Source organism: Sceloporus undulatus, chromosome 2 (assembly GCF_019175285.1).
Source record: "Sceloporus undulatus isolate JIND9_A2432 ecotype Alabama chromosome 2, SceUnd_v1.1, whole genome shotgun sequence".
In the NCBI taxonomy this organism is placed as follows: domain Eukaryota; kingdom Metazoa; phylum Chordata; class Lepidosauria; order Squamata; family Phrynosomatidae; genus Sceloporus; species Sceloporus undulatus.
In genome coordinates, this window is record NC_056523.1 from 60,011,157 (window position 1) to 60,037,717 (window position 26,561).

The 26,561-nt window shown below is 38.2% G+C and overlaps 1 protein-coding gene across 2 annotated transcripts in view; it reads right to left on the reverse strand.

Moving 5' to 3' along the window:
* Window positions 1-26,561, reverse strand: part of CACNA2D3 (calcium voltage-gated channel auxiliary subunit alpha2delta 3) — a 726,617-nt gene that overhangs the window by 447,469 nt on the left and 252,587 nt on the right. For both annotated transcript variants that reach the window (XM_042453686.1, XM_042453685.1), the window contains one exon: window positions 2,522-2,684. In XM_042453686.1, coding sequence (XP_042309620.1) covers window positions 2,522-2,684 — 163 coding nt within the window. The remainder of the gene's footprint in view (window positions 1-2,521; window positions 2,685-26,561) is intronic.

Genomic DNA, 26,561 nt, shown 5'->3' on the forward strand with positions numbered 1-26,561 from the left:
AGCCCCTTTGTCTCCTTTTTTAGTACTATCCGTATTGTCCACAATGAACCTTGACTAAGCAGTCTGAAGTTATGCATTCTTGTGTTCCTATATATGTTAAAATGATGCTATTTTCTGAACCAGCTGTACCAGACAGAGAGCAGCCTGTATTAAAAGAAAATAAGGCCAACACTGCAGTGAAAATAATTTCCCTCAGTGTGTTTGTGCTAAGTTCCTATTCCCATTACTTCTCCAGAATATCTGAATTTCAGAAAATGGTATCATTTTCAGATGAACTATACAGATCAATGCTCTGCATAGATATGGTAATATGGATCTGGGTTTGCTTACTTATGTGTTCTACAGATATATGTACAAATCTTTAGTTTACATGTTCTAAATAGTTTCAATTGTGGAAGGTGGAAGATTCAGCCATCTTACGCAAACCAACTGCTGAGCTCCAAAACTTTATATAGAAAAGTGGAAGAAATCTTGTGCTGGTGTTGGTAAAATTACACAGCTCTTCTGAGGAAAAACATGAAATCACCATAGACCCAAAGGCTTCCTTGAGGCTTGCTAAATCAATATATTTCTGAGGAGAACTTTCTCATGTTTTTCCCCTTTCCTCCCAGAGTAATAAATGGACAGAAAGAACCAAGTTTACTTGAACTCAGTGTTTTCCTATGCACCTGATCCACCCGCAGAATACAGGAGAAGGTCAATTTGGCCAGGTGTCCATGGAAACAACATATAGCATCAAACACAGTACAAATTAATTCCTTCGTTTTCTCCACATATGGAGAAGGATGCCCATAAGCCAAGGCTCATAGTACATCAAGAGTCCTATCCAAAATGAAATGACCCAGGAGGCCCTGAGGATTAATTTCAGAATTGCTGCAATGATAAATGAAGTAAGAAATAAAAATGTGCTACAGAAACAAGCTATTAATATATTCTTTTCCTTAAACTTTTGTTCCATAGGTGGTTTTGTTTCCAGATTAATTGTGATAGGTGGCTTGAAGAAAATAAAATAAAAGGCAGATTTATAATGCTGATGAAAAAAGCCAGTAATCTTTGTGAGAAAAGAGCGTAGGAAAATGGTCCATTGACACATCATGGGTACATAAGCTGTTATGCTATATTGTGTGAATGAGTTTCATTTATATAATTATTGGAAATTAGTCAAAATTTCTCAGTTTCTTTCTTCACATGATTGAATTTCCCGTCCTCCAGTTTGCATGATCTGTATGTTTTGATATAAAAACTGATAACAAGCTTCAAATTCTCTGCAACATATTGTTGGTTTGATTTTTGTCAGCAGAGCTGAGGTAAAACATATCCTCCGCTGACATGAATTCCTGCAAAAATGCATGGACATTAGCATCTATCAAGGAAAAACAGTCCATAATTCTGGCAAACAGATAAAATCTTCTCCTGCATTCTGTAAGCGCTCACTGCAATACAAATGGATTTATGGGGTGTGTGTGTGTGTGTGTGTGTGTGAAAGAAATAGTTAACAAGCTCATCAAAAGTGCATTATTCAGCTGGGAGTTCTTCCTGAGGTGACAGAGCAGTGTCTAGTGGCTACTTAAAACAGAATGGTCATTTCTTGCTTCATTTGCATCACGTTGGATGACAAATACTTTTCTCATGCACAACTTTTTATATAAAATGTATTGTTCTAGTTTGATTTCTACAAGTTTGTATTTTAATATATTGCTTCTTGCGAGCTTATTTTGGCTTTAGTTTATATTTCATGATATACACTGTTAAGATTATCTGTAACAAATAACTTTTGTGGTTTGAAGATGAAGTTAGGCAATTGGAGTTTATGTTGCTGTTGTTGTTAACTGCCCTTGAGTCTCTTCCAACTCATGCTGTACCTTTCCTGGCATTATCGTTTTTTTGTAATGAGTCATGCCTTCTCATACAGAAGAACAAACTATGATGAATCCCAATGATTTTGATATATTCATGTTGTAAATGGCCCCCATTCTGAGACTGTAAATGGTAGTGGAATTCAATTCTTGGTTCTATGTGAGGGCAGGTTCAGGAGCGTCAATGAAGTGGGAAAATGTGAGATGAGATGTCCATGAGAGATAGAGGGAGCAGAGTCATTGATAAAGACACCTTTCTCTGCTGACAACACACACACTCACTGATAGTGAATTATGGGAGGATTTCAGCTTCTTGTATTGGGTCAGAACGTGCCTGGCTATTTCACTGCAGCTGTCTCCTTGGTTGACAAGATTATAAGAGTTCTTGTGCATTTTTAAAATGATTTTTCATATTTTGAGGATTTTTTGGTAAATGTTTTGTAAAGGGAGGTTTTTTTTGGAGAAAAATGTTGACATTTATATAATATACAATACTTGTGCTATTGCCACTACTGATAGAAATGAAATGGTATTTTGGCTCTCATTCAGGGTCAAAGAACCAACTGAATTCAGATCAAAGTGTTTTACAACCAGTTTTGTTCCATGGTCAGCCATCACTAATTCCCCTTTTGATGTCATAAAATAAGGAAATTGCTTCCACTTACCTTTGTTGTACATGTTGGTTGGCACTTGGACATCACTCAGAGTGACATTCACAGGCAAATTATTAAAATGGTCATTTGGTTCCAGAATGAATTCTTTTCCCAGTTCTAAGAAGTTTCCATCTTCATCTCGTTCATTAATAAGGACAGCATTGAAATATTCATACTGAAACAGAAATCCAGCAATGACATTATCTAATCAGCTATCTTTTAATAATTATGAAATATCTGTAAACTTGTTCACTAATATTTTCTGCAATGTACAATATTCATTTAGTCCAGTGTCAGTTTTCCATAGTGGTCAACCAGACCTCTCGAGGAAGCCCACAGACAGCTCATGAAATCAGCAGCCCCCTGATACTGTACTCCCCAGAAACTGGTAGGAATCTCAGGCCTGCTGTCATGAAGCTGTGAAATGATTCATTGAGCTCAACTCATATTGTAATTCCACCCTCAAGATTTCAGTGGCATGCAGCTGAATGAGGGTCTTTCATGGAACCTCATTCAAAGTGTTCAATATTTATATAAAAACACAACTAGCTCTCTTCAGCAATTTAGCTTTATTTAGTATTGAATGGCAGCTCTTGGAGTCTAATGGTTCATTAATCTACTTATTAACCCTACCATTGTTATTATTATCGACATTTATATCTGCTTTATATTTCAATTTATATGTGGTATAATTACCATCCTCTTCACTGAAAGCATATACAAACAACTATATGTTACAACAAGCATATTGTAGAATGGGAAGATATGTAGAAAAGGGACAGAACCAATGTCCCTATGATCCATTTATTCATTTATTAAAATATTTGTAACCTGGTCTATCAGCTTTGAGTACTTAAACCACTCTTGCTTCACTGAGAAAAGTAAAGTGAAACCAACACATCTAATTTATAAATATCTGTTAGAAAATACTTAATTCGATGTTAATAAAGTAAGAATGGAACTGAATGTAGAGTTAGATCATCTTATGCAAGTCAGTCAATGGATAATTGCAAATCTAAAGCGCTATATAAATAATAATAATAATAATAATAATAATAATAATATCTTCAATAGCTAAAAATTTCTTTAGATTTAAAACTTCATTTGGTTGAGCAAAAATAGATGTTTCAGGTATACTGTTCACCATTACAACTATTTAAAAAGAAACTCTCTACTTCAGTTAAATGTTGGCAATGTAGTACTGATAATGCTTTCTTTTGTCAACAAAGCCATGACCCTGAATTTGGAAGACCTGAGCGGGGCAGTTGATAATCTGGGCTCTTAGAAGCCTTTCATTCAAAGGAATGACATAAGTCAAAGGTGATTAGATGGCAAACAACAACAACAATAGTGTCATATGATATGGACATGTTCACTGGTTACTTCTTTTTGTTGGATGCATAACAGTGCGTCAGTTTTATACCAGAAAATATATTTTATGTTTGCAAGCATAGGTTCTTTTAAATGATATCTTTGAAACATGGATCAACATGGTCAACATGGTTGGGTCCTGTGTATTGTTACTATTGTTGAAAGACTTGTACTCCACAACTGGACAGATAAACATTTTTTATCTATTGTACAATGGTCAGGTCTCATTGCTTTTACTCATGCATTTTCTAGATGCTTACTTCGGGAAATGTACCTGTATATATTAGACTACAAATCACCCTCATGTATAAGTCGAAGGCAGATTTTGGGGCCAAAATAATGGATTTTGATATAACCAATGGATAAGTCAAAGGTAAAACTTAGGGGCATCTAATAAAGGATCTAAAGGATGAAGCAAAGCAAAACATTGCCAAAAAGCTTGCAAAATTCCAGCAAGACTGTTTTTTGCTCATCCTAAAGGCTGGTGCTTCCAGGACAGATTACGCTCTTGCCTTTCACCAGGGAATAGTGTGTAAGTGTGTGTGTGTGTGTGTGTGTGTGTGAGAGAGAGAGAGAGAGAGAGAGTTAAAGTGCATCACTTACATTGACCTGTGGATAAGTTGACTCAGGTTTTTCTGGTCCATTTTTTGGCTAAAATTTCTAGACTTTAAATGAGTATATACAGTATTCTTTGGAAATATGATCCATTTATATTAATGTATATCCAAGCCCCTATTCATATACTATATACTCCTCCCCATTTCTTCTTTTTCTTTTCTTTCTTTGTAAACATACTTTTAAAAATCCAGTAAAATGTTTTTTCAATAGGTCATATTCCCAAAAAAAATATAATGGAATCTCAGGGTTTTATGATCACTGGGATAGCCAAATTCCCGAGGAGAAAAGGGAATAATGTCTAGGATGGGGGATTTATGTCCAGAAAAAGGCATCCAATGACAGCCATGTATAGCACTGTGCTTTATGTGGAGAAAGTAGATCTGGAGAAAAAATTGCTCTTTCTTCAACCTGAGGCTAACTGGTTGATAATCTAGAACCAATGAAGTTGAATGGCAGAAGATTCAAGGCAGTTTGAAAGAAGCATTTCTTTGATGCCATATATCTCAAACAATGGAATTTGTGATTGTTAGATATAGCACTGGCCACCAACTGGGATGGTTTTGAAAGGGGATTAGACAAACTGATGGTGGATAAGGCTACCAATAGCTATTAAATCATGATGGTCATGAACTACATCTAAAACTACTGACAACATGCTCTTTTTAGGCTTCCCACTGGGCACACATCTTTTTGGCCACTGTGGGAACAGGATACTGAAGGACAGAGGCCTTTGATCTAATCCAACAGAGGTCTTTCAATGTTCTTGTGGCATTTGAAGGAGAAAGAGAGACAGAATTCTGGATGGGATTTAGCTTTCTTCAGACATTAAATAAAAGATAAGTAAAAGCAATTTAGATAAAACTATTGATTATTTGTGTATGTGACTTAGGTCAAAGAGGAATTCTGTCAAACTTGTATAAAACATCATATGTTGGGCTTTTAAAATCTCTCAGATGTTATTAATACATTTACAATCAGATGTTTTAGAAATAAAAATAGCAGCGACAGCATAATGTCACAAGTTCCATGGTATTATCTTATATTTAAATGTCTTTAGTGAACAGAAAAATCAATCATCAGCTCTAGCAAATATACCTCCAGTACTGTATGATCTTTACCCATATTGCTGTTAGTATTTAATAAATAAATGCATTGTTACTACATTGTATATATAAATTTTATGCTTTAATAAAATCTTAACATGCTTTTAATGCTTTAAAATAATCTGATTCTATGATTTTATAGTTTCCCTAAGCAATTTGATTCATCAGTTCCACTATATATAGGTTTTCTTGTATTCCACCTTCAATTAAGAGGGAGGTGAATCTACATCTTGTAATATTTTACCTGGTATTGTTACAGCATACAACCATCCAAAGATATAAAAAATTTCTTTGTGTAGTAATTTTTTGAGGTACCTCACCCCAAATAAGTTGTCGAAAATGTCAAAGAATATTTTGAATCAATTTTGGTGATGTCAAGATAAGGAGGGTTCTTTTTTTTAAGTTATTGGTCTAAGATTTATATGCTAATTCATAAAATCTTAAAGATAGGTTTTGTAATGTTACCAGAAATGGTTCTGTTTGGGCATTATAAAGAAGTGGGCAGTAAACATGGATTACTTTTGTTACATGACAACTGAAGCAAGAGCATTGTTTGCTCAAACTTAGAAATGGATTGAAGCACTAACAACAAAGGAACGGATTGTTAAAGTTACTAAATGTATTAATAACATCTGAGAGATTTTAAAGCCCTACATGGCTTGGGCCCAGAGTACTAGAGGGAATGCCTTCTTCCCTATTGTCCGTCCCACACACTAAGGTCCTCTGGAGGAAATCTACTACAGCCAAAAAAAAAAAAAAAAAAAAAATCTAGGCTAACATCAGTTTCCCAGAGGGCCTTTTCTATTACTGCTCCAAAACTATGGAACGAACTGCCGGAGGAGATCCATCACATTCCCACTCTGACAGCTTTTAAGAAAGCACTCAAGACGGATCTCTTCCGGCAGGCCTTTCCAACTTAGTTACCCTCCCCAGATGTAGAGATATTTGTCCCCTCATCTATTCTTCCCCACTTACGTTTCTGCCTATTTTTTTTTTTTTTGGTTTAATCTCTTTAATGTGTTTAATGTTTGTAAACTATTACTGTTTAATTATGTTTTAGTACTGGGAATGGTGGGGGATAGGTCTAGAGTTTGAATTTTTTAAAATTCTATTGCAATTTGATGTATTTTATTAGTGTAACCTGTTTAGGGATTCTTCGTGACTGAGTGGGCTAGAAATAAATTATTATTATTATTATTATTATTGTTGTTGTTGTTGTTGTTGTTGTTGTTATTGTTATTGTTGTTGTTGTTGTTGTTGTTACTGAGTTAGCCCAAATTCCCAAACTAACATGGGTTCTAAAGCACAAGATAACTGAAGATTTATTTTTTTTTTTTTTGAATGATTGGAAATTGTTTAAAGACTTTTTAAGCAATCAGAAACCTAATGATGTTATACAGTCTGCCCTTGCCTTGTGCATATTGTGCGGCTGTGTGCATGTGCCACGGGTGTGCACGCCACTCTCCCAGCGGCTTCCACGTAAGCTGGAAGCCACCTATAACAAGCCCAGGTATGGCACGGGCTCATTATAATTTGTGGTAATGGTTATTAGTAATTCTAGTATCATCATTTAATTACCTCTATAATGATACAATAATATATTTCATTTAAATTTATCTTTTCATTACAGTTAGGGTTGGGGGTCAGAGTTCTATTATGTTTTATTTTATTCATTTTCCTTGCTTTGCTTCTTCCTATCTCTGTTTTTTTAATTTTTTTAATATAGCCTTTGAATGTATATTATCCTGGTTTTGACTGAAAAATAGACTGTCATTGTTAAATGAATAAATAAATACTGAGGCTGGAGAAAGCTTATTTTCTGCTGCTCCAGAGAATAGAGGCCTGAGCAGACGGACAGGAAAAAGTGACTACATACTGGTTTATCCCAAACCAGTTGGAAACCCTGGTACCCACATGGCCCGTTTACAAGGTGCCCCGAATGGTCTGCACCATGTGGCATTAAATCATGAGTCATAATTATTTTCTTCGCCACCATCACACGAACACACTACCTGTGACTGCCAATTACCTCCCTTGTCCTGGCCATCTGCTGTCCCATTGGACACCCCATGTAACCGGCAGTGTGAGCACACACATAGCCACATGTGTGATGTATGGCCCATACAGTGCATTGGTGCACCCAGTGACATGTTGGCAAAGCACAATGATGGACGCACTCTCTTACCTTCACCCCGTTTTCCCCCTTAACCCCATGCCTCCCTGTTGGACTGTCTGGTTTGTGTAATTTGTAATTACATCCACTGCATTATTGGTAACCTGCCATGTTTGTCCTATTTTGGCATTTCTGCATTCCCACTTTCTACATTAATGTCATGCTGCTGGTGTGATGATGTGTGTTCTCCCCAGTAAGGCAGAGTATCAGAGCTTCTTTTTGCTCTGGTTTTTAGCCCTGGAGCACAGCTTCAAGGCAAGTTCCACCTGGTGTCATGTTGTACATGATTTGTGCACCTCAGTTTCAGGTTGTTTTATTTTGCCAGTGCAGACAACCCCTAGGACATGGAGCAATGGATTCAAGCTACAGGAAAAGAGATTCCACAAAAACATTAGGAAGAACTTCATGAAGGTCAGAGCTGTTTGAATACGCTGCCTCAGAGAGTGGCGGAAGCTCCTCGTGTTTTCTTCTTACATGCTGGAAGTAGCTCTACTATGGCCAAACAGATTTAGATTGCCACTTCATGTGTCCCAATGTTGTTTTAGTGTTGTAAAATTGGGGGGATTTGGAGAAAGCTAGCATTAGTGCTAAAGATTTCATTAATTACTGATGACAATTATGTTTTTTTTTACAAGGAGATTTGTAGCTGATTGCTCTGTAGGTGTGATGAGTTCTGAAGGGCCCCTTACCCAGCTAAGAATAATCATTCATACAGAAAAGTGGCTTTGAAATCCATTAAATGACAAATAATAATTAATATTGCTGTCTGGAATGAAACATAGTAGACAGGCTGTGGTTTCAAGCAGAACACAGATAAGCAGATGTCAAGCTGAGTTTTGCACTATGCAAATAGGGATGTTATTTTTCATTAAGCTTTTTCTTGAAGGAAGCAAGCAAGGAGGTAATTTTAACAATTTCTCTTCCTACAATGAGAAAGTCTTCAAAAACTATACAGTTTTCAAAATCTATTTACAATCTGGGACTTATTCTGTGCAAAATTCTCACATTGTTCTCTTGCATTTTCTGTGCAGGAAAATGCTATTTTCTGCACAAAACAGCCACATGAGAGAACTTTATCACACAAGTTCCAGGCACAGGATGAGAACGGAACAAAAGGAGCTTGGAAGGGAACGGAACGAGTGGGAGATGCATTTTACTGCACAGAGGAAGTCCCTCACTCATTACGTTCCCTTCCCTTCTGTTCCCAATCTGTCCCCAGAGGAGGAGATTTTTGAGAACTGTTTTGAACAGTTCTCAGAAATCATCCCCTCTGGAATGGATGAGGAACGGAACAGAATGAGTGAGGGACTTTGTGTGCAGTAAAATGTGCCCCCCACTCTTTCCACACTTGTTCCTGGCTCCTTCCGTTCTGTTCTCGTCCCGTGCCAGCAGCCCGTGGTGAAATAAAGTTCAGAATTAGGGGCAAAATAAGTCCCCGATGGCAAAGATCCTTATCACTCCAGGGTTCTTTTCCTCTTCAGAGTTTCTCAGTACTCAAAAAACATTGCAAATATTTGTGAATATTATTCCATCCCTATTCCAAATGTTTTGGAGGTTGAGTCTCTATGGGGACTTGATGTGGGTCAGTGTATTTGGCTGTCATTTCTAGGGTTCAAGCTATGCAATCAATCTGCACAAATTTTGATCTTACAAATTGTTGTAAGCCTCCAGTGATCTCCTGCTAAAAGGAAACCAAACCCATAAAAGTGCTGCTCTCCCAGATGTTTAAAACCAGGAAAGGATACATAACAAGAGTTCTGTTAACAAACCTGGGTAAAGCACCTTAGATACAGCCCATTGGCATAATCATCTGTGAACCCCTGCTCCTTCTGAAGGAGTGCTCGTACCAGCTTAGTTTTAATATTTAATTCACACATACATTTTTATTTGCTTTTACCTTGCAACACTTTCGTATCTGAAACATATTGTGTTATTTAGAGTTCACTTCCAGGAGTGAAGCCTGCATAATATAACTTTCACATAATATGGCAATGAGCCATCAATAATCTTTTTTTCTTGAGTACAGCTTTACTATTCATAGTGTATTTAATTTATTATATCTTATCTTTTAAGATAACAGTTTTCCCCATAGGCCCATATAAACATTAATAAGCAGAGAAGGTACACTCCATCCAACCTTCTCATATAATAGTCTTCTGAGACAGTAGGTATTGACACATGAAGTGTAATTTTTAAGATAGAGGTGGTCAAAACATGGAAGGCTACTTTTCGAATTCGGGAGGCCGCACAAAGCAGTTCCATTGCCACTGCAGATACAATTTCATAGTAACTTGATGCATTGTTTGCTGTTGTTATTCTTTTATTCATTTCTTTTTTAAAATGTACTTCCAAACACATATAGCTGTCTTCTAATGGAAGGAGCAAATACACACTGCCCTGTTATAGCAACTACATAGCACTTTAACTGTTTCAGCCTCTTCCTACAGATTATTGGGATTTGTAGTTTTTGAGGTATTCAGACTCCACTCATCCACACTAGAGCTCGCTGGCATAGAAATCCAGTTACATCACCAAATCCATAAATTTCCATAGGATAGTAGTGTGAGAGTTAAAGTGGTACTGAAGTGCTACAACTGTGTTGTGTGAATACACCACTAGTTTTTAATTCCAACACCGTCTCCCTTTCTCTTTCTCCTCCCCTTACCATCACTGTGAAGGAGAGGCAGATCAAGCAAGTGGAAAAGAAGGCAGTTAATATGCCCAAATCTTAGTGTGTGTTGCTAACCAAGAGGCTCTGCAGATAAGTTGGGGAGTAAGTTTACCCCTGCCATTATTTCTTAGCAAGGGCCAAATTATCAGCCTCAACTGGATAAGAGACTGAGTTCAGCAATACTTATAGGATTATGCTGGAAATATCATATCTCCAGTGGAGAAGGCAAGGAAAGCCCTGCATACAGGCAAAAGCCTTACTGCACAGTGTTTTTTGCTTGTGAACATCTGCAATTGATTTCTAAGAGGAAAATGTGTGTGACAGCTGAAAGGTGGTAGAAACAAAATTAAAAAATAAGAACTGTAATTTTTTTTAAAGTGAAAGCAAATCCATCTGGCACTGTGACACCACAGTTGAGATAATGCCCAAGGGGGAAGTGTTAAAGCTTTATTTGCTGACAACATAGATACTCAAACCGCTAAGCTCTAAGAGAAAATGACTTCAATTTAATCTTGTCAATACAGGTCAACCTCTAATACAACCTTAACAAGGTGATTTCAGAGACAGCACAATAATGCTGTGTCCAAAATATATTAGGCTAATAAACAGCAGATTATTTATATTAGGACAACTCCAGGACTAACTGTGACATGATCAGAAAGTGAGAACATTTTAACATACTAAAAGAGGAGGAGGAGAAAGAGGGAGAAAACTGGCACTGGCCATATAAGTGAAACAACAAAAGTATTCAATAAATTTTTTGTTATCATTCACACTTACATTTCTTCTTTTTAATGTGAAATTTGTTTTAAAAATCTTTAAAAATAAAACATTTTAAAACATTTTACTATATTGTTCTGGTGCCAACAAATTCCTGTGCTTAAGCATCACTTAAGCCTTGCCTGAAAAGAAGAAAAGCCCTCCTTCTAACCACCATCTGGAAGGAAAGAAAGGCAAACCAGCTCCAATAGGCCTCTGAGGGAGAGCAGATCTGCTGGACTTTCTCCCTTCCCTACTGCTATTCCCTTCTCCTTTTGTGTCTTGTCTTTTTTTAGATTGTAAGCCTGAGGGCAGGGAAATGTCTAATTAACAAATTGTAAGCCACTCTGATAGCCCTGGCTGAAGAACGGGGTATAAATAAATAAGTATTATTATTATATTATTATTATTAAGTAGATTTATTTTGCATAATTATTTTTAAAGAACTTATTACTAGTGTAAGAAAACTTAGGCACACCAAAAAGAGGTGACGGGGAGGCGCCTCTCCTTGCTCCGCAGCAATGCCACAGCAACCAAAATGTGTGACGCTGCTGTGCAGCAAGAAAGGAGCACCTGGAAGCGGCTCCTTTTTGCGACGCAGTTGCACCATCGCAAACCACCAAAGACCGTGCAATGGTGTCGCAGCTGTGCAGCGCTGTTTGGACACTGCACTGCTGCGACATTATAGCTGTGCGTGCCATGTGGATGGTGCTGCACAGCTGCGATGTCCTCATCATGTGCTAGGGTTGCAGGGCGTGTGCACATGCCGCCCCGAGGCAACCCTAGCACATTGCCATAATGCCACAAAGGGCCCATCTGTCCAGGGCCTTATTCGCTTTTATTCTGTCAAATTAATAGACATCGACCAATATCCTGCATTAGCTACTGTCAGAGAGCTCTGGTGTCACAACAAACTACAATTCCCAGAATTCCATAACATTGAGCCATGGCAGTTAAAGTGGTGTCAAAATGGATTATTTCTGCAGTGCGAATGCAGCTATAGTAACATCTCCTCTTCACCCTTCTTCAGCCCACCTTAACAGCCAGCAGCTGGATTGGGCAAAGGACATCTGTCCAGCTGGTGATCAGGGTGCAAGGAAGATGAGGTCTGCAACCCCCTCCCACTAGCACACCACTGCACAAACTGCCTGCAGCCTCCACTTATTGCCTCCTTCCTGACCAGATGCCATTCCATTGGACATCTGTCTGTATGAACAGCAACACAGTCCTGTATGTGTTGCACCACCTGTCCACTGCATCAGTGCATTGGCGTGCCCAGTGTGATACATTGGAAAATACAATCATGGATACCCTTACCTTACCTTCACTCACTTCAATCCCCCTTCACCTTATGCTCTCCTCTTGGACTGTCTGGTTTGTGTATATTGTAATTACATCCATTGCATTATTGGCAACCTGCCATGTTTGTCCTACTTTGGCATTTCTGCATTCCCACTTTCCTACATTCATGCCATACTGTTTGTTTTTGCTTTGCCACCATCCCATACTGGCACTGGGCTGTTTATATGCTAGTGCAATGATGTACACTGTCACCTTGAGTCAGAGTATCACAGCTTCTTTTTAGCCCTGGAGCATGGCTTCCTTTCGCTTTCCACCTGATTGCACCTCATGCATCATCTAAACACCTCACCTTCAAAGTCATTAGAAGCCACTTTATTTAGCCAGTCCAGACTAACCCTACGTCTTACAGGCAAACTATCAAGTATTACTGCTAACCTCAAAGGTGCTACAAGGTTGCAACTGATTGAGACTAAAACAGCTGTGTCTCTGATTACAGAGCAGTTATAGATCTGTAACTCTAGGTTACAGATCCATAACAGTAATACTGAATGCCAGGCTATATTTTAAAGCTTTTCTTGCTGTGATGAAGTGTTAGTACTATAGGAGTATATCAAGAACTGGCAAATGTTCATGGTGATAGGTAAAATTTCAAATCTGTGTTCCACTCTATACATATTAAAAATATTTAAAACATTTCTGAACATACTTTGTTAACTAATTTTAAGAACATGTACAGAATTTGTTAACACATCTATTAAATTCAAATACAATAATCAGCAGTAAGGCAGATAGAACACTAGGAAATACTTGGATAAACAAATATATTTTAAAAAGATGCAAGAACATTGACCAGGTCATTCCCTGCCATCTTTCACTGAATTAAATAAGCAATGAAATGTGTCTGTGGTGATTATATGGCATAATGTATATTTTTAAAAAGATATATATATTTCTCAGGCAGATGAAAGACCTAATTGTACTTTAGAGAGAGAGAGAAATCATATAACAGAATTCCAAATATAATTTTTATGAGAAGAGATGTTGCTTTGAAGAAAATGTCTGTCAGTGAAGAAGCAGTACAGATGAGGGAGCAAGTGCTTAATCCTTTTCTTACCAGCTTCCTGACACCACCTCAGTGGCATTTGTCTTCAAAGCTTAACAAATATGCATAGCTGTATGACAGCATCTCTTCTGTATAAAATGCTTCTTTACAGAAGTGATAAATTACTCTTATGCTCAATCAACAGTGATTAAGACTGGGAAATGAGGGAGGAAATGTGATTGTCAAAACAGTGTTTCAAAAACTAGAAGCTTCAAGCTAAAACTGTAAGGGTAGACTTGAAAGGACAAAATGGGCCAACTAGCAGCTGAACAGCCAAGACAGAAAGAGTGTCTCCAGACTAATGAGTCAAGGCACTTTGCCCCAACTGCTATAGTGACCAGGAGAGTCTCCCATGTGATTGCCAGATCCAGCTGCATAGAAAGCAGTGGGAAGTGAGTACGTACTGGTTGCCTGAGCTGAATGGAGGAACACATCTGACATAACACATTTAATATCATTATATGGTTGGAACTTAGTACTGGGACTTGTTAGAGCATATAATAGACTACAGGGCATAATAAACCACATTAATGCTCTTGTTACTATGGCCTGAAACAGATGAGCCAGCCACTTCAGGGGCATGGATTGCAGAGGATGCATGCCATCAAAGCATCCAAAAGCCACTCCAAGGTTGCCAAAGGCAGCCCAAAACCACAGGCAAAAGGAGCAGCAAAAAGAAGAAGAAGCAGCAGCAGCAGCAGCAGCAGCAGCAGCTCCTGCCAGCGGCTTGTTTGGGACCACGGCAGCAGCCCATTCTGAGAGCGGCCCATCTGGTCACTGTGGTCCCAGACCAATCCTGACTGAAGCAGCCGGAGGCTGTTCCTAGCTGCCCATCTACTACACCTCTTTGTTAATTCTTGATCAGACTGGCCTTCTTCACTATGCTTATCATAAAGAACACAAAGCTAACAAAACCATGTCCACGCTGAGGTCAACTAGATGCCCAGAAGCACAATCTAGAAAGAAGGAAAATTGGAGAAACAAGGGCAGGGGGAGTGGCCAACCTGGGTGAGGGGATCTGTCACATCCTCACATACAACATTTGAGGGACATTAAATGAATCCAAGAATATGAATGACAAACTGCTGATTGAAGCGACTGAAAAAGAAGAAAGTATATGACAAAAACAAAAATATGCACCAACAGAAAATCAAAGGGGCAATAAGAAGAAAGAATGTTAGGTTTCAAAGAAAACAAGATCTTTACTAGAAGTAAAAAGCACTGAGGATGGAAAAAAACTTATATCTCATGTAAGCTCAAGGGCATTTCAGTGAAACAAAGCTTCCTGTGAACTTTTGATTCTTTCAGTTTACTGGTGACTGTTTTGCAAAAACAATCCTATAAAGCCCTGGCTAGAAGGATGAGCTACTGAATTCAATGGAATTTACTGCCAGGGTTTGTAGCCTTAGTACTGACTGCTGGAGGGGTGAAAATATATCATGAAACATTTGTTAATACCAAACACTTGAATTCAACAACCAGGTTTTAGCATCAAAGATCCACACTTGTTGATAGGATTAATAGCATAAGTCTAAGAATCTCTTATCAGAAATAAATCTCTCCAAGTTTGGTAGGAGTTAAAAACATCAGAAGCTGCCTTTTACTGCCTCAAACCACTGGACCATCTAGCTCAGTGCTGTTTATTCTGCTTGATAGTAGCTCTATCAGGTTTCAGGTAGCAATTTTCCCTGGTCCTACTTGGGGATCCCTACTATCCCCTGGTAGTTTCTCATCTAAGTACTAACCAGGCCCAACCACCACTTAGCTGCTGACAAGAGCCAAGGTCTCATGTGCTTAGTTGTGTCACAAAACTTGAGAGTTGCATTACCCTTGTGTTCACATTGCACATACTAGGAATTTATGGGAGAAAGTGGGAACACCTGAAACAGCTATATACTGAGTGAGATCCTTGGTTTTATCAACTCTGACTGGCAACAGTTGTCCATCATTTCAGACAGTACTGTTCTCCTGGAAATTCCTGCAGTTCCTTGTTGGTTTAATGAGAGATAACTTGCTTAGCTTCTGAAATCAGATGAACTTTGAGACCCATTTACAGTATACAGCTATACTGCTACATTCCCCTTCAACTGTCACAGCAACATCCCATGGAGTCATAGGAATGGCAGTTTAGAGCATCCAGATTACTCAGCCAGAGAGCAAATCACAATTCTTTAAGATGTAACCTCTGCAGCTAAAGTAGAAAAATCATGCTATGATTGGGTAGTATATGGGTCCCATGTATATTCAGGGTGGATTGAGTCAGTTTCATCCCTCTGATGCATTCAAGTTGGTCATTTCTGTCACTAGGCCCCAGAGTGTAAATGACACCAACTGGTACCCTTCTCCATACTTTTAGCCTTCATCTCCTGGAGGAAAACATAGTCAATTGAAACATAAAATTTGCAAGGAACTTCATCCCCTTTTCTTCTTCATTCAGTTCTAAATGCATGGAAGTGAAAGCCTTAAGTTTAGGCATGCAGTCATACTTTAAAGAAACAATCAATCTGCTAAGTAGGAAATAAGCCCCATTAAATACATTAGGAGTTGCTTCTGCATAATCATGTGTGGCACAGCCCTGTATGTAAACAGCCAAAGGTCACCAAATGAGAATTGAACCCAAGTATCATGATCCACACTCAGCATGCTGATTTGGGTAGATTAGGGTTTTACAAATTGCACATCCATTTCTGTCATCTCAGCACATTCTCAACCTTTGTTAATAATCTCTAACAAAATGAATAAAAGTCAATAACAATATGTCATGGGAACCACTTGCATGATACTTACTGAATCTCAAGTTTTAACTTTCAAAATGAACTTTTAATTTATTTAAAGGTCTAGCTGTGTTAGCCTGGACCAGTATGCAAAGCAATCTTGTAGCACCTTTCAGACTAGCAGAGAGAAAGAAGTTGGTAGCATAATCTTTCACAGACTGTCTACTTCATCAGATGCAAAATATTTAATTTATATACAAAATGATGATAGAGATGAATGAAAAAAAGCAACACTTTTGAATAAGTTTGCAAGTAAAGTAAAATATAAAGCTGCACCAACATGTAATTCTCCTCAGATGATTCATGACTATATCATGCGATGAAGCAATCTACATACATATCATTATATCATTAAGAACTAATGTTAGGATTGCCCACACCATCATATTTCCCATTTCTATATAAGGTTGTGAGAGCTGGACAGTGAAGAAAGCTGATAGGAAGAAAATCAAGTCATTTGAACCATGGTGTTAGAGAAGAGTTCTGAGAATAACGTGGACCACTAAAAAGACCAATGGATGGGTCTGATAGCAGATCAGGATCTACGAGTCCTAGTAGACCACAACTTGAACGCGAGTCAACAATTTATGAGCCACCTTCTTTATTTCAGTTAGTCTTAGTTATTACACCACAACCTTAGAAAGAACTTCCTGACAGTAAGAGCTGTTCAACAGTGGAACATAATCCCTTGGAGTGTGGTGGAGTCTCCTTTTTTGGAGCTCTTTAAACAGAAGCTGGATGGCCATCCATCGGGGGTGCTTTGCTTGTGAATTCCTGCATGGCAGGGGTTTGGACTAGATGGTTCTAATGGTCTATTCCAATTCTATAATCACCATGGGTTGAAGAAGACAGGAAGGCTTCTTTCAGCTAATAAAAGGAAAAGGGTCAATGTCACAGAATGGTGCTAATATCTGGGCATTATGGAGAAAACAAAATGATGGAGAGGTCATGAAAGATCTCTGCATCAACAGCAAAGAAAAAAAGATTTCAAAACAGAAATAAGCTACTGCTACTAAAGTTATTCTTTTGGAACCAATTACAGAATCTGCCTATTCACCAAATCAATGAAATGCCTTCCCTATTGGAACAGACTTGAATTTTACCTGTTGCCAAAATTGAGATAGAAATTTTAGCTCATCTGCAGAAAAATACAGATAATAAAAAAGCCATCAGTATCAATAAATAGGTCAAATACACACACACACACACACACACACACACACAGAGAGAGAGAGAGAGAGAGAGATCTAGCAGTTCACAATTGTAAAGACTGTGCTACTAAATTAATCTGAAATATCTATGAAACAAGATAATAGTATCATAGCTACAAGTCACTCTAACCTGCATACATTCACAATTGTAATTGAACTGTCAGTACTTAAAATTGTATCTAATCAGCAACATTCTAATTTAAGATCTTCCAAACCAATAAAGAACATTCATTGACTAGTATCTAACTGTATGACATGTTCAGAAATTTTAAATCAAAACAAGATAATGATTCCGATCTAGATTAAAAACAGTGCAAGCAAAGAATTAAATCCGTTTTGTTTATTGCCTGTGCAAAACCAAGCTCAATTCTGATAAGAACTGCACATTTGAGGAAGAAAGTTTAGAAACACAAAGATTTGTAAGCATAGAAAAAACAGCATGCTTTGAAGCAAATACTTTTGTACATCACCATCCTCACCACCACCATGGCCATATTAGATCTATGCATTATCATAAATAAGAAAAGGAATCACACAAACAGAAGGTAAGGATTGGCATAGTTTTGCACACCTGTTTTAATTTATATGTATAGTTGCAAATTTAGAAATACAGTCAGCCTCCACTGATCCTGCATCCATGGATTCAACCATCCACAGCTTGAAAATATATATATTTTTTTAAAAAAAAAACCAAAATTATATAAAGGACACCATTTTACTACGGTATTATATATAATGGGATTTGAGCATTCATGGATTTTTGTATCCATGGGGGGTGGGGATGGGGGGTGGGATCAAATCCCAGTGGATGCCAAGAGTACAGTGTAATGATTGCAAATTAAACAACTATGATATAGTTTGATTTGGATTGCAAGCCAATGGGATAATGCTAACTTTCCACTAATGAAAACTGAGGTCCGATACAGACAGGCCAAAATAAAGCTGCTTTGGGTCACTTTGGAGGTATGCTGTTTAAATGATGCATGCGTCCTAAGAGGCCGGAAGCTGCACCAAAGCCACGCTCTAGTCCTAAGGACTGGAATGCAGCTTTGATGCAGCTTCTGGCCTCTTAAGACGCATGCATCATTTAAACAGCATACCTCCAAAGTGACCCAAAGCAGCTTTATTTTGGCCTGTCTGTATGGGCCCTGAGTTTCACCCAACTAAGAATCCATCGTCTTGGCGAATTCTGGATGCTACAGACGTGCATGCATGCACACCCAAAACAGTGGTGGCCAGTGGTTTCAATGTCAGTGGAACAGTAGATATTTTCCAGATTTTATTCCAGACTTGTAAGGAACTATCCAAAAAGCTGAACTCTATCCCCAAAATAGGTTCAGTGTCTTGGAAAGTTCCTTATAGCTACCTCCTATCCCTGCACACACCTTTAGAATGGAGACTACAATCATTAACACATTTAATGGGGTGTTAATTCCATTGAAAACAATGCAAGCTATCATATCAACCTAGCTAAGTGCCTTCCTAGTAAAGAACAAACCTTCCAGAAACCCAGACAGCCTTCCCTGAAGCAATCGGGGAATTTACAAATGTAAAAAAAAAGGTTTTAAAAAACTCTATTAATGATAGAGGAATGAATGTGCTTTTCAAAACTGATAATATCCTTGAGATGATCCAATTTTAATAATTTTTAATTCATGAAAAACCTAAAAAAAGAAAATTCAATGAATGTCTTCATTGTAATCATAACTGTTACTAATTCCCTGCTAGCCTGCATACTAAGAAAATCCTCCTTCACTGATAACTATTTTTATTGACTCCAGAGTGATGATGATCCTTGTTAAAGCAAAACAAAAAACTTGCAGCAGTTTACAGACTAACAGGATTGTGCTTTGCCACTGGGCACACCTCTGCTCCAATGCCCAGTACCAGTGAAGGATCACAGGTATGACTGTGTGGCCGTTCAAAGGGGCAGCCATCCAATGGGATGGCATTTAGGCAGCCACCGGCGGTATGGTTCTGTGATGGTACATGTGGATAGTGGCGGGGGGGAGCGTTACAAAAAAAATTACACAGCAGAGTGGTTTGATGTTGTGCCATGTGGTCGTGCTGTGGGTGGTGGGAGTGGGTGGTGCAGTTAATGGGGTCTTGACCCACTATCGGAAAAAATAGCTTCAAGTCAGTTTATCCTGTCTATCTGCTTCACCTGTAAATTTGTAGGCCTACAGCTACATGTCAAAAAGACAGAATGGGATTTGATGGACAGCATTTATTTCAGTGTTCTCTTATCCTATCTCTGTGTTGATGCAAAAAAAAAAAAATAGGCCAGTTAGACAATAAAGATGACTTGAACATAAATCAGGATCCCAATAAAGAAATGAAAGAGGAAATTTATTTTTAAAAAATTAAAATGCAAACAGCAAAACAATATCTTTTCCAACTTCTTTTAAAACTTTTCCAACAAAGTGGGAGAAAGACATAGCAATCTCAATGTAACTACATGAATTTGGCAATGGATTCACAATGCTTTTAGCATTAAATTCAGAAGAAAATTTATGCCATCAGTGGTATTTGATACTATGTCTATGAGTATATACACTATTGAACATGGTTTACAGAATAAATAAGAATTGCTGCTAATTTTCTCAGTATTTACAGAAGATTTATTTTTTGAAGGGAGGCATGCCATGAAATGATAAAATGGTTATGAAGAATTGTTTTGCTTTATATGAATGAAGAATATAACATTTCTTAAAATGCATTTTATGTAATATTAAAAGTATCTCAACATAGTTATAAAATGATTTGGCATGGAAGTGGTAATGATTTTATTTTGACAGTTCCAAAAATAATAATTGTTTTCCAATGCAAGAAACATTAACTTCTCCTGTGTCAGAGCAGCTGCATACTATTTGAAACCTCTAAAAGACTGCTCTAACAAATGTATATATTTGCTATATTTTTATCACTTCCTGTGGGTTGCACATATAATGATGTATATGGACCTTCTACCTTTCGCCATGACAAGACATGGGAAGGTATATTAAGCTGAGAGATGATAGCTGTTAAAGTCAACTAATGAGTTGCACAGTAAGTGGAAATTTGAAATGCAACTTTCTAAGTCCTAACATGGTAATCCTCAATGTTTACTCATACACACACACCCAAACTTATTTTTAAAATAGTTATTTATTAACATGCTATGTTTACAAAATTCAACCAAAATCTTTGCCAGTAAACTAATGGATTTTTCCACTGTAAACACCCATGTTTATGGTTAAATGTATATTCTAATCACACTTCTAAAATAATTCAGGAATGGTTGGTGTATCTCCTCCTTCACACATGCATGTATTTCCTTTTCTTTCTCTTCAACATATTGTTAATGCTGCTTCAAGGTTTATAGGACTCTGCTTTTGATGCTCTAATCTGTATGCAATCAAACAATGTTACAACTTAATTTTATTCCCATAATTTTATCACTGCCAAATGATTCTTGATTGGGGCTTTGTTACAGTAGACATATATGAGATATTTCATTGTGCCCCCACGTCTAATAATACCACAATCAGTATTTAAACAATATTCAAATAATGGTCTGTCCTTCTAAATGTATTCACTTTTCACTCTTTTAAAACTTGAGTTGCGAAGTGTGTGTGTGTGTGTGTGTGTGTCTTTTTTTAAAGCAAACATTTAGGTCAGGCAAATCATGATACATGAAAACATTTATTTTTTTGGGTAGCTGCAAACTAGTGTACACACTGCTAAATTCTGAACTCAGACAGATTAGGCAGGGTGGGCATGCTCTTGTGTTCACACTCTTCCATTTTTAGCAATCCTGAAGGCACAGAGAGTTGCACCATATCATAGCAACCAGTATTTTGAATGGCCAGACATGATGGTGTGTTGCTTCTGATTACCTTTCAGTCCATTCAAAGAAGCTGCTTTAGGATAGTGGGCTCCCTTAAAAAGCATTTTACAGCCCTATTTTTGCACATTTTTTTAGCTGAAAAGGTTAGGGGAATGCTGGGATTCTAAAGTACCACATCACACCACTCAAGAGAGAGCTGCATATGGCCTAAGGGCCACTTTACTCTCACACTTGGTATAAGGGTATTTGAGGGAGGGGTACCAGAAGGAATTCATAGAATGATCTTTGGTCTGAAACACATCTGCCAAAAATGTCTTTATTTTTATTTGTAAATTGTGGGAGGATATGCAACAGGATAATTTGAGAAAGATCAGACATGCTTTAGCCACTGCAATGTGGGACAGAATTTACCATGCAGGTAGCTTTTTTCTGTCATGTGGGTTGGTGGGCTGGGAGAAACTACATTTTTTCAGCAGTTCCTAGCTGTTAGGTTGTGGTCACAGCCCAAGGATGGCATTGGTGATTCTGGGTGCCAATTAATATTGCACAACAGGAAAATAGACTACAGCCAGCAGCATGGCCTGGCATAACTGATGATAACAGCATTGGTTCTTGGTTACTCTGCAGTACTACTTGGGGGTTTATCACATGCACTTTTTGGTCCATTCAGGACATGGGTTGGGGACGTGTGTGAGTGAGGGAAAACATATTTTTTCACATGCTAAACTGTTGGCAAGCCATCACCATACCATCGCCCAACCATCACCCATCCCCAAGCTGGGCTCAACCGCCTGATTTTTCTCTGTTGGAAAGCTTCCAGTGGAGGAAAATCAGGGGGCTCAGCCCAGCTCAGGGATGGGTTATGGTTTGGCGATGGCATGGCAATGGCTGGGCAACAGTTTAGCATGCGATAAAATCCATTTTATCTTGCTCATGCACATCCCCAACCCATACCCAGAATGCATCAAAAAGTACATGTGATAAAGCCTTTGAACAAATTACTTTTTTTGGCCTATGGTGTCCAGAAACTCCCAGCCTTCAAGGCCACTCGTTATGGTAGCTTGGGATTCTGTAGTCCAAAAAGCAACTTTTTCACCTTCAGTACAGCACCATAAAGCATTACTCACCCTTCTTCATCACCCCATGAACCATCAAGAAAGTATTACCGTAGTCACCAATCAGGAGTGAGACTGACTGTGTCCCTTTAAAACAGTGGCATATTCATCTGCTGTTTACAGCTCAATATTTTGCTCATCCTTTCATGAGATACAGAAGCAGTTAGAAAAAAAGTGGCAAACTATATTACAGTGTTACCCCGGGATACGAATGCGCCGCCTTACGAAATTTCCAGGTTACAAAAAAAATCCATTTTAAAAAACTGTTCCGGGTTACGAAGGTTTTTTCGGGTTACGAAAAAAAATTTGGTGCTTTTCGGCGCTATTTCACACGAAATCGCGGCTTTTCCCCATTAGCGCCTATGGCTTTTTCGGCTTACGAAGTATTCCGGGTTACGAAAGCGGCGGCGGAACGAATTAATTTCGTAACCCGGGGTACCACTGTACATGGGAATGTAGCTTACTGAATCTAAGAGAGCAACTAGACCAAGTACCCTTATAAAAGAAATCATCTATTTTGAATGAAAAGAAAGTTATAAAATCAGCTATCTGGAATGGATGGAGAGTAAGAAAGGACGGATTTGACTTCCCTTCTTTTCCTTCTTAACAACAATTGGTTAAAACCCAGCTTTTAAAAATATATTGGCTCTGGTACATCTGGCTTGGACACACCACAGCTAATACACTGCACTGACCTTAGGTATATTTTTGCCATATGAATGGAGAATATATAATTTCCTACTTAAATGAGGGGCATGTCTGTGGAAGCCTGCTTTCATCCAGCTGGACTGGGACATTGGGGTATATGCCTTATCTTACAGAAAGTATTAAAATAATGAACAGCCTGTGAGGCTGACTCAATGGCCATTAATTCAAGCTTTCTAGAATGAAGCTGCTGCAATGATGATTTGCTGTATGTAAATTCCAAGGGCAAGGCTGCCTTAATCTGCCAAGATAAAGACTGAAAGAGGTCCTCTTACCTAAATACAGTACCATAATAACAGTTTATTAAGCAACCATATATCATTTGTTATTGTGGTTGCGATAATATATGGAGTGACCAGACCACACAGACATCATAACATTAATGCATACAGCACGTCATGAAAAACCCAACACACAATATATATCTTTACCACTTACTGATTTGTACTGTAAACCAAAACAAAGATTTAAACCAGATTTTCCCTTTTAGGGACAAAAATGCAAGGTTATGTTCTGTTCACACTGGTAATACATTCTCAATATGGAAGTAACAATGAAATATTTTAGCCCACATGGAAGTATATAGAATATGAACTTGGAATGTATGTAGATGTTCCTATATTTCATGCTAACATTAACTCTTATGAAAATCATGTTAGAAAACTGGTTGCAGAAAAGACATCAATCATACCAAACATCAATCAAACCAGACTTTATTTTTAACAAAACCCTTAGAGTATAAGATGATTATTTATGTTTCAAAACAACAACTGAGAAATCATTGTCTGTTTTCATCCATTTAAAAACTGCAGCAAGGCTGGAACATTTGAGGAAATGAACCAGTCACTTGATGTAAAATTTGTGCTACCAAAGGTTCTGCTACCAACAGTATATCAGCTTTCCCTGATTTACTGATTAGTGCCTGAATTTTGAATCCTAAACTATAAATTTTTACCAAAACAGCTCTATAGAAGTATCTTCCAGTAACTTATGCATGTGATCAGAGTGCACCCACCCTGTGGGTTTGTCAACTGTTCAAAAGGAACACAGAGGTCTCAGTCAATTCCACCACACTCTGGACTGTTACCATCCAAGGACTAGACCTTGGATAAATTACTGTTATAGACTACCATCACCAGAATGCCAATGGTTTCCAATGGGCAAGGGGGTCAAGCAAAGCTGTATTTTATCATCCTATCTATTCAGTTTGTATGTTGAACATATGATACATAAAGCAGAATTAGATTCAGAGGGACTGTGGACTGTTCAAAGAGCAAATCAAGCCTAGAAGTAGGAAAAGAGGAAGACTGCCTTCCAGTTGGATAAATTCAATCAAGGAAGCCACTACTCTGAGTCTGCAAAACCTGAGCAAGATTGTTGCACACACACAACATAGTCATATCTTATGGGAACTATGAAATACATGCACACATAATACATCAAATACATTTTAGATTCAACTTATACCAACATGTTTTGAAGACAATGACATGGAGAGAAATTGTGCAAGTGCAAATGAAGATTATCACACATGGACTCACCATGAGTGAATTGCTGGGGAAATGTTAGGCATGTGTGTGCATGTGTAACCCTGAAAAGCTTCCCCAGCATTATGCAATCGTGAGCTCCTTCTAGCATCCTGGAATCATTCAGGGAGAGTGACTTTTCTATTAATGGAAAATTAGCATTAATAGGAAAGTCACTGTCCCTGAACGATTCCAGGATGCTAGAGAGAGCGCATGATTGCATAACGCTGGGGAAGCATTTCAGGGTTACACACACATGCGGATGCCTAATGTTTCCCTGGTGATTCACTCACAGCAAGTCCTCATGTGATAATCCTGAGTGAACTGGCCCTTCATATAGGAGCCTTTCAGTAGAAAGTTTTAAAGAACTGTGCTTAGAAAACTAGTTAGCAACAATACTATCTAGAATGGATTTTGGAGTCATATCGTGAATTTACAGCACAGAGAATATTGAAGGCATCTTTTTCATGAACATTCACAAGTATCCATATATGTACAACTTATATTTTCTAAAGAGTTAGATGGCAAGTGACAAAAACAGTGCTTCTAAACAGGGCAATACTGTAATATCAGTTCTTTCAGATCTGCAACCTATCACTGTGAGGGACAGGCTGGGAATCATGCAGTCTGGGAATTGGTTTCCTTATCCAAATGTGCTGTCCAAATGCTATTAAAATGTGTTTGAGTTTGTGTGGCAGCATGCCTTGGAAAATGGCTTCCAGATATACCTTGCTCTGGTGGTTTATAACTGTTCCCAGGATAGTCCAAAGAAAAAGAGAGGGGGTAATGATTACATATATTTTAACAAGAGATAGAAATATGTGCACAAAATTGCACACACGCCAAAACACTTCCATCCATCTTTATTGAGAGCCAAAGGGTCTTTAAGAGAAGCCCCCAGTGCAAAGCTACATTGTTTCTTAGTCAAAACCCATCATCTCAATATACAAGGTTACATCTCTCTACCATAAAACAAGTCAGTATATAAAAAGTAAAATGCCCTCTTATCTATTCCTGCCAACTCAGTACCATTTTCACAAACACCAAAAAGATGAGTTCACTAACTGCTCTTTACTCATTATTCTTGGTTTCCAGATGATGTGAAGTATTTTTTGGGGGTGGGGGAGATTGCATTTGCTTTGTTTAATTCAGAAGACACAATTACTTTCATTACTGGCCTCAGACGTAAATTGATTTCCTCTTTATAGCTCCTCGTAACAAACCCCATATGGAAGATTCTTCCTGTCTGTATTCTATATTTGTTTCCCATCTCCTCACCTCACCCCATCCCAGTTAATATAACATCTTGAAGTGTAATCCAAAAAAAAAAGTTGTTTGTTTAAACCACACACTGATTTCATTTCTCATTAATTCCAAGTTGTACATGCTGCAGACATAATGTGAGAAGAATCATTATAAAGTATACAGAATAGCAGGAAGTTGCTCCATCTAGCTCAGCCTTGTATTGTATACAGTGACTGGGAGAGGATCTTCAGAATTTCAGATAGAGTATACCAGGGACTGAAAGTAGGAACTATGGCATACAAATGACCTATAGTAATGGTTCTCAAACTGTGGGGCAGGAACACCTGGGGGGGTGTACAAGTTGCTCAAGAGAAGCACAACACTTGGAGGTACTGATCCTGATCCTCCTCCTCCTCCTCCTCCTCCTCCTCCTCCTCCTCCTCCTCCTCCTCCTCCTCTTCTGTCTCTGCTTCCTAAACCATTTTTGTCCTGGAGGGGAAGCAAAAGGCATAAGGCCATTGGGAGCTCCTGCTTGAGAAAGGAGGAGA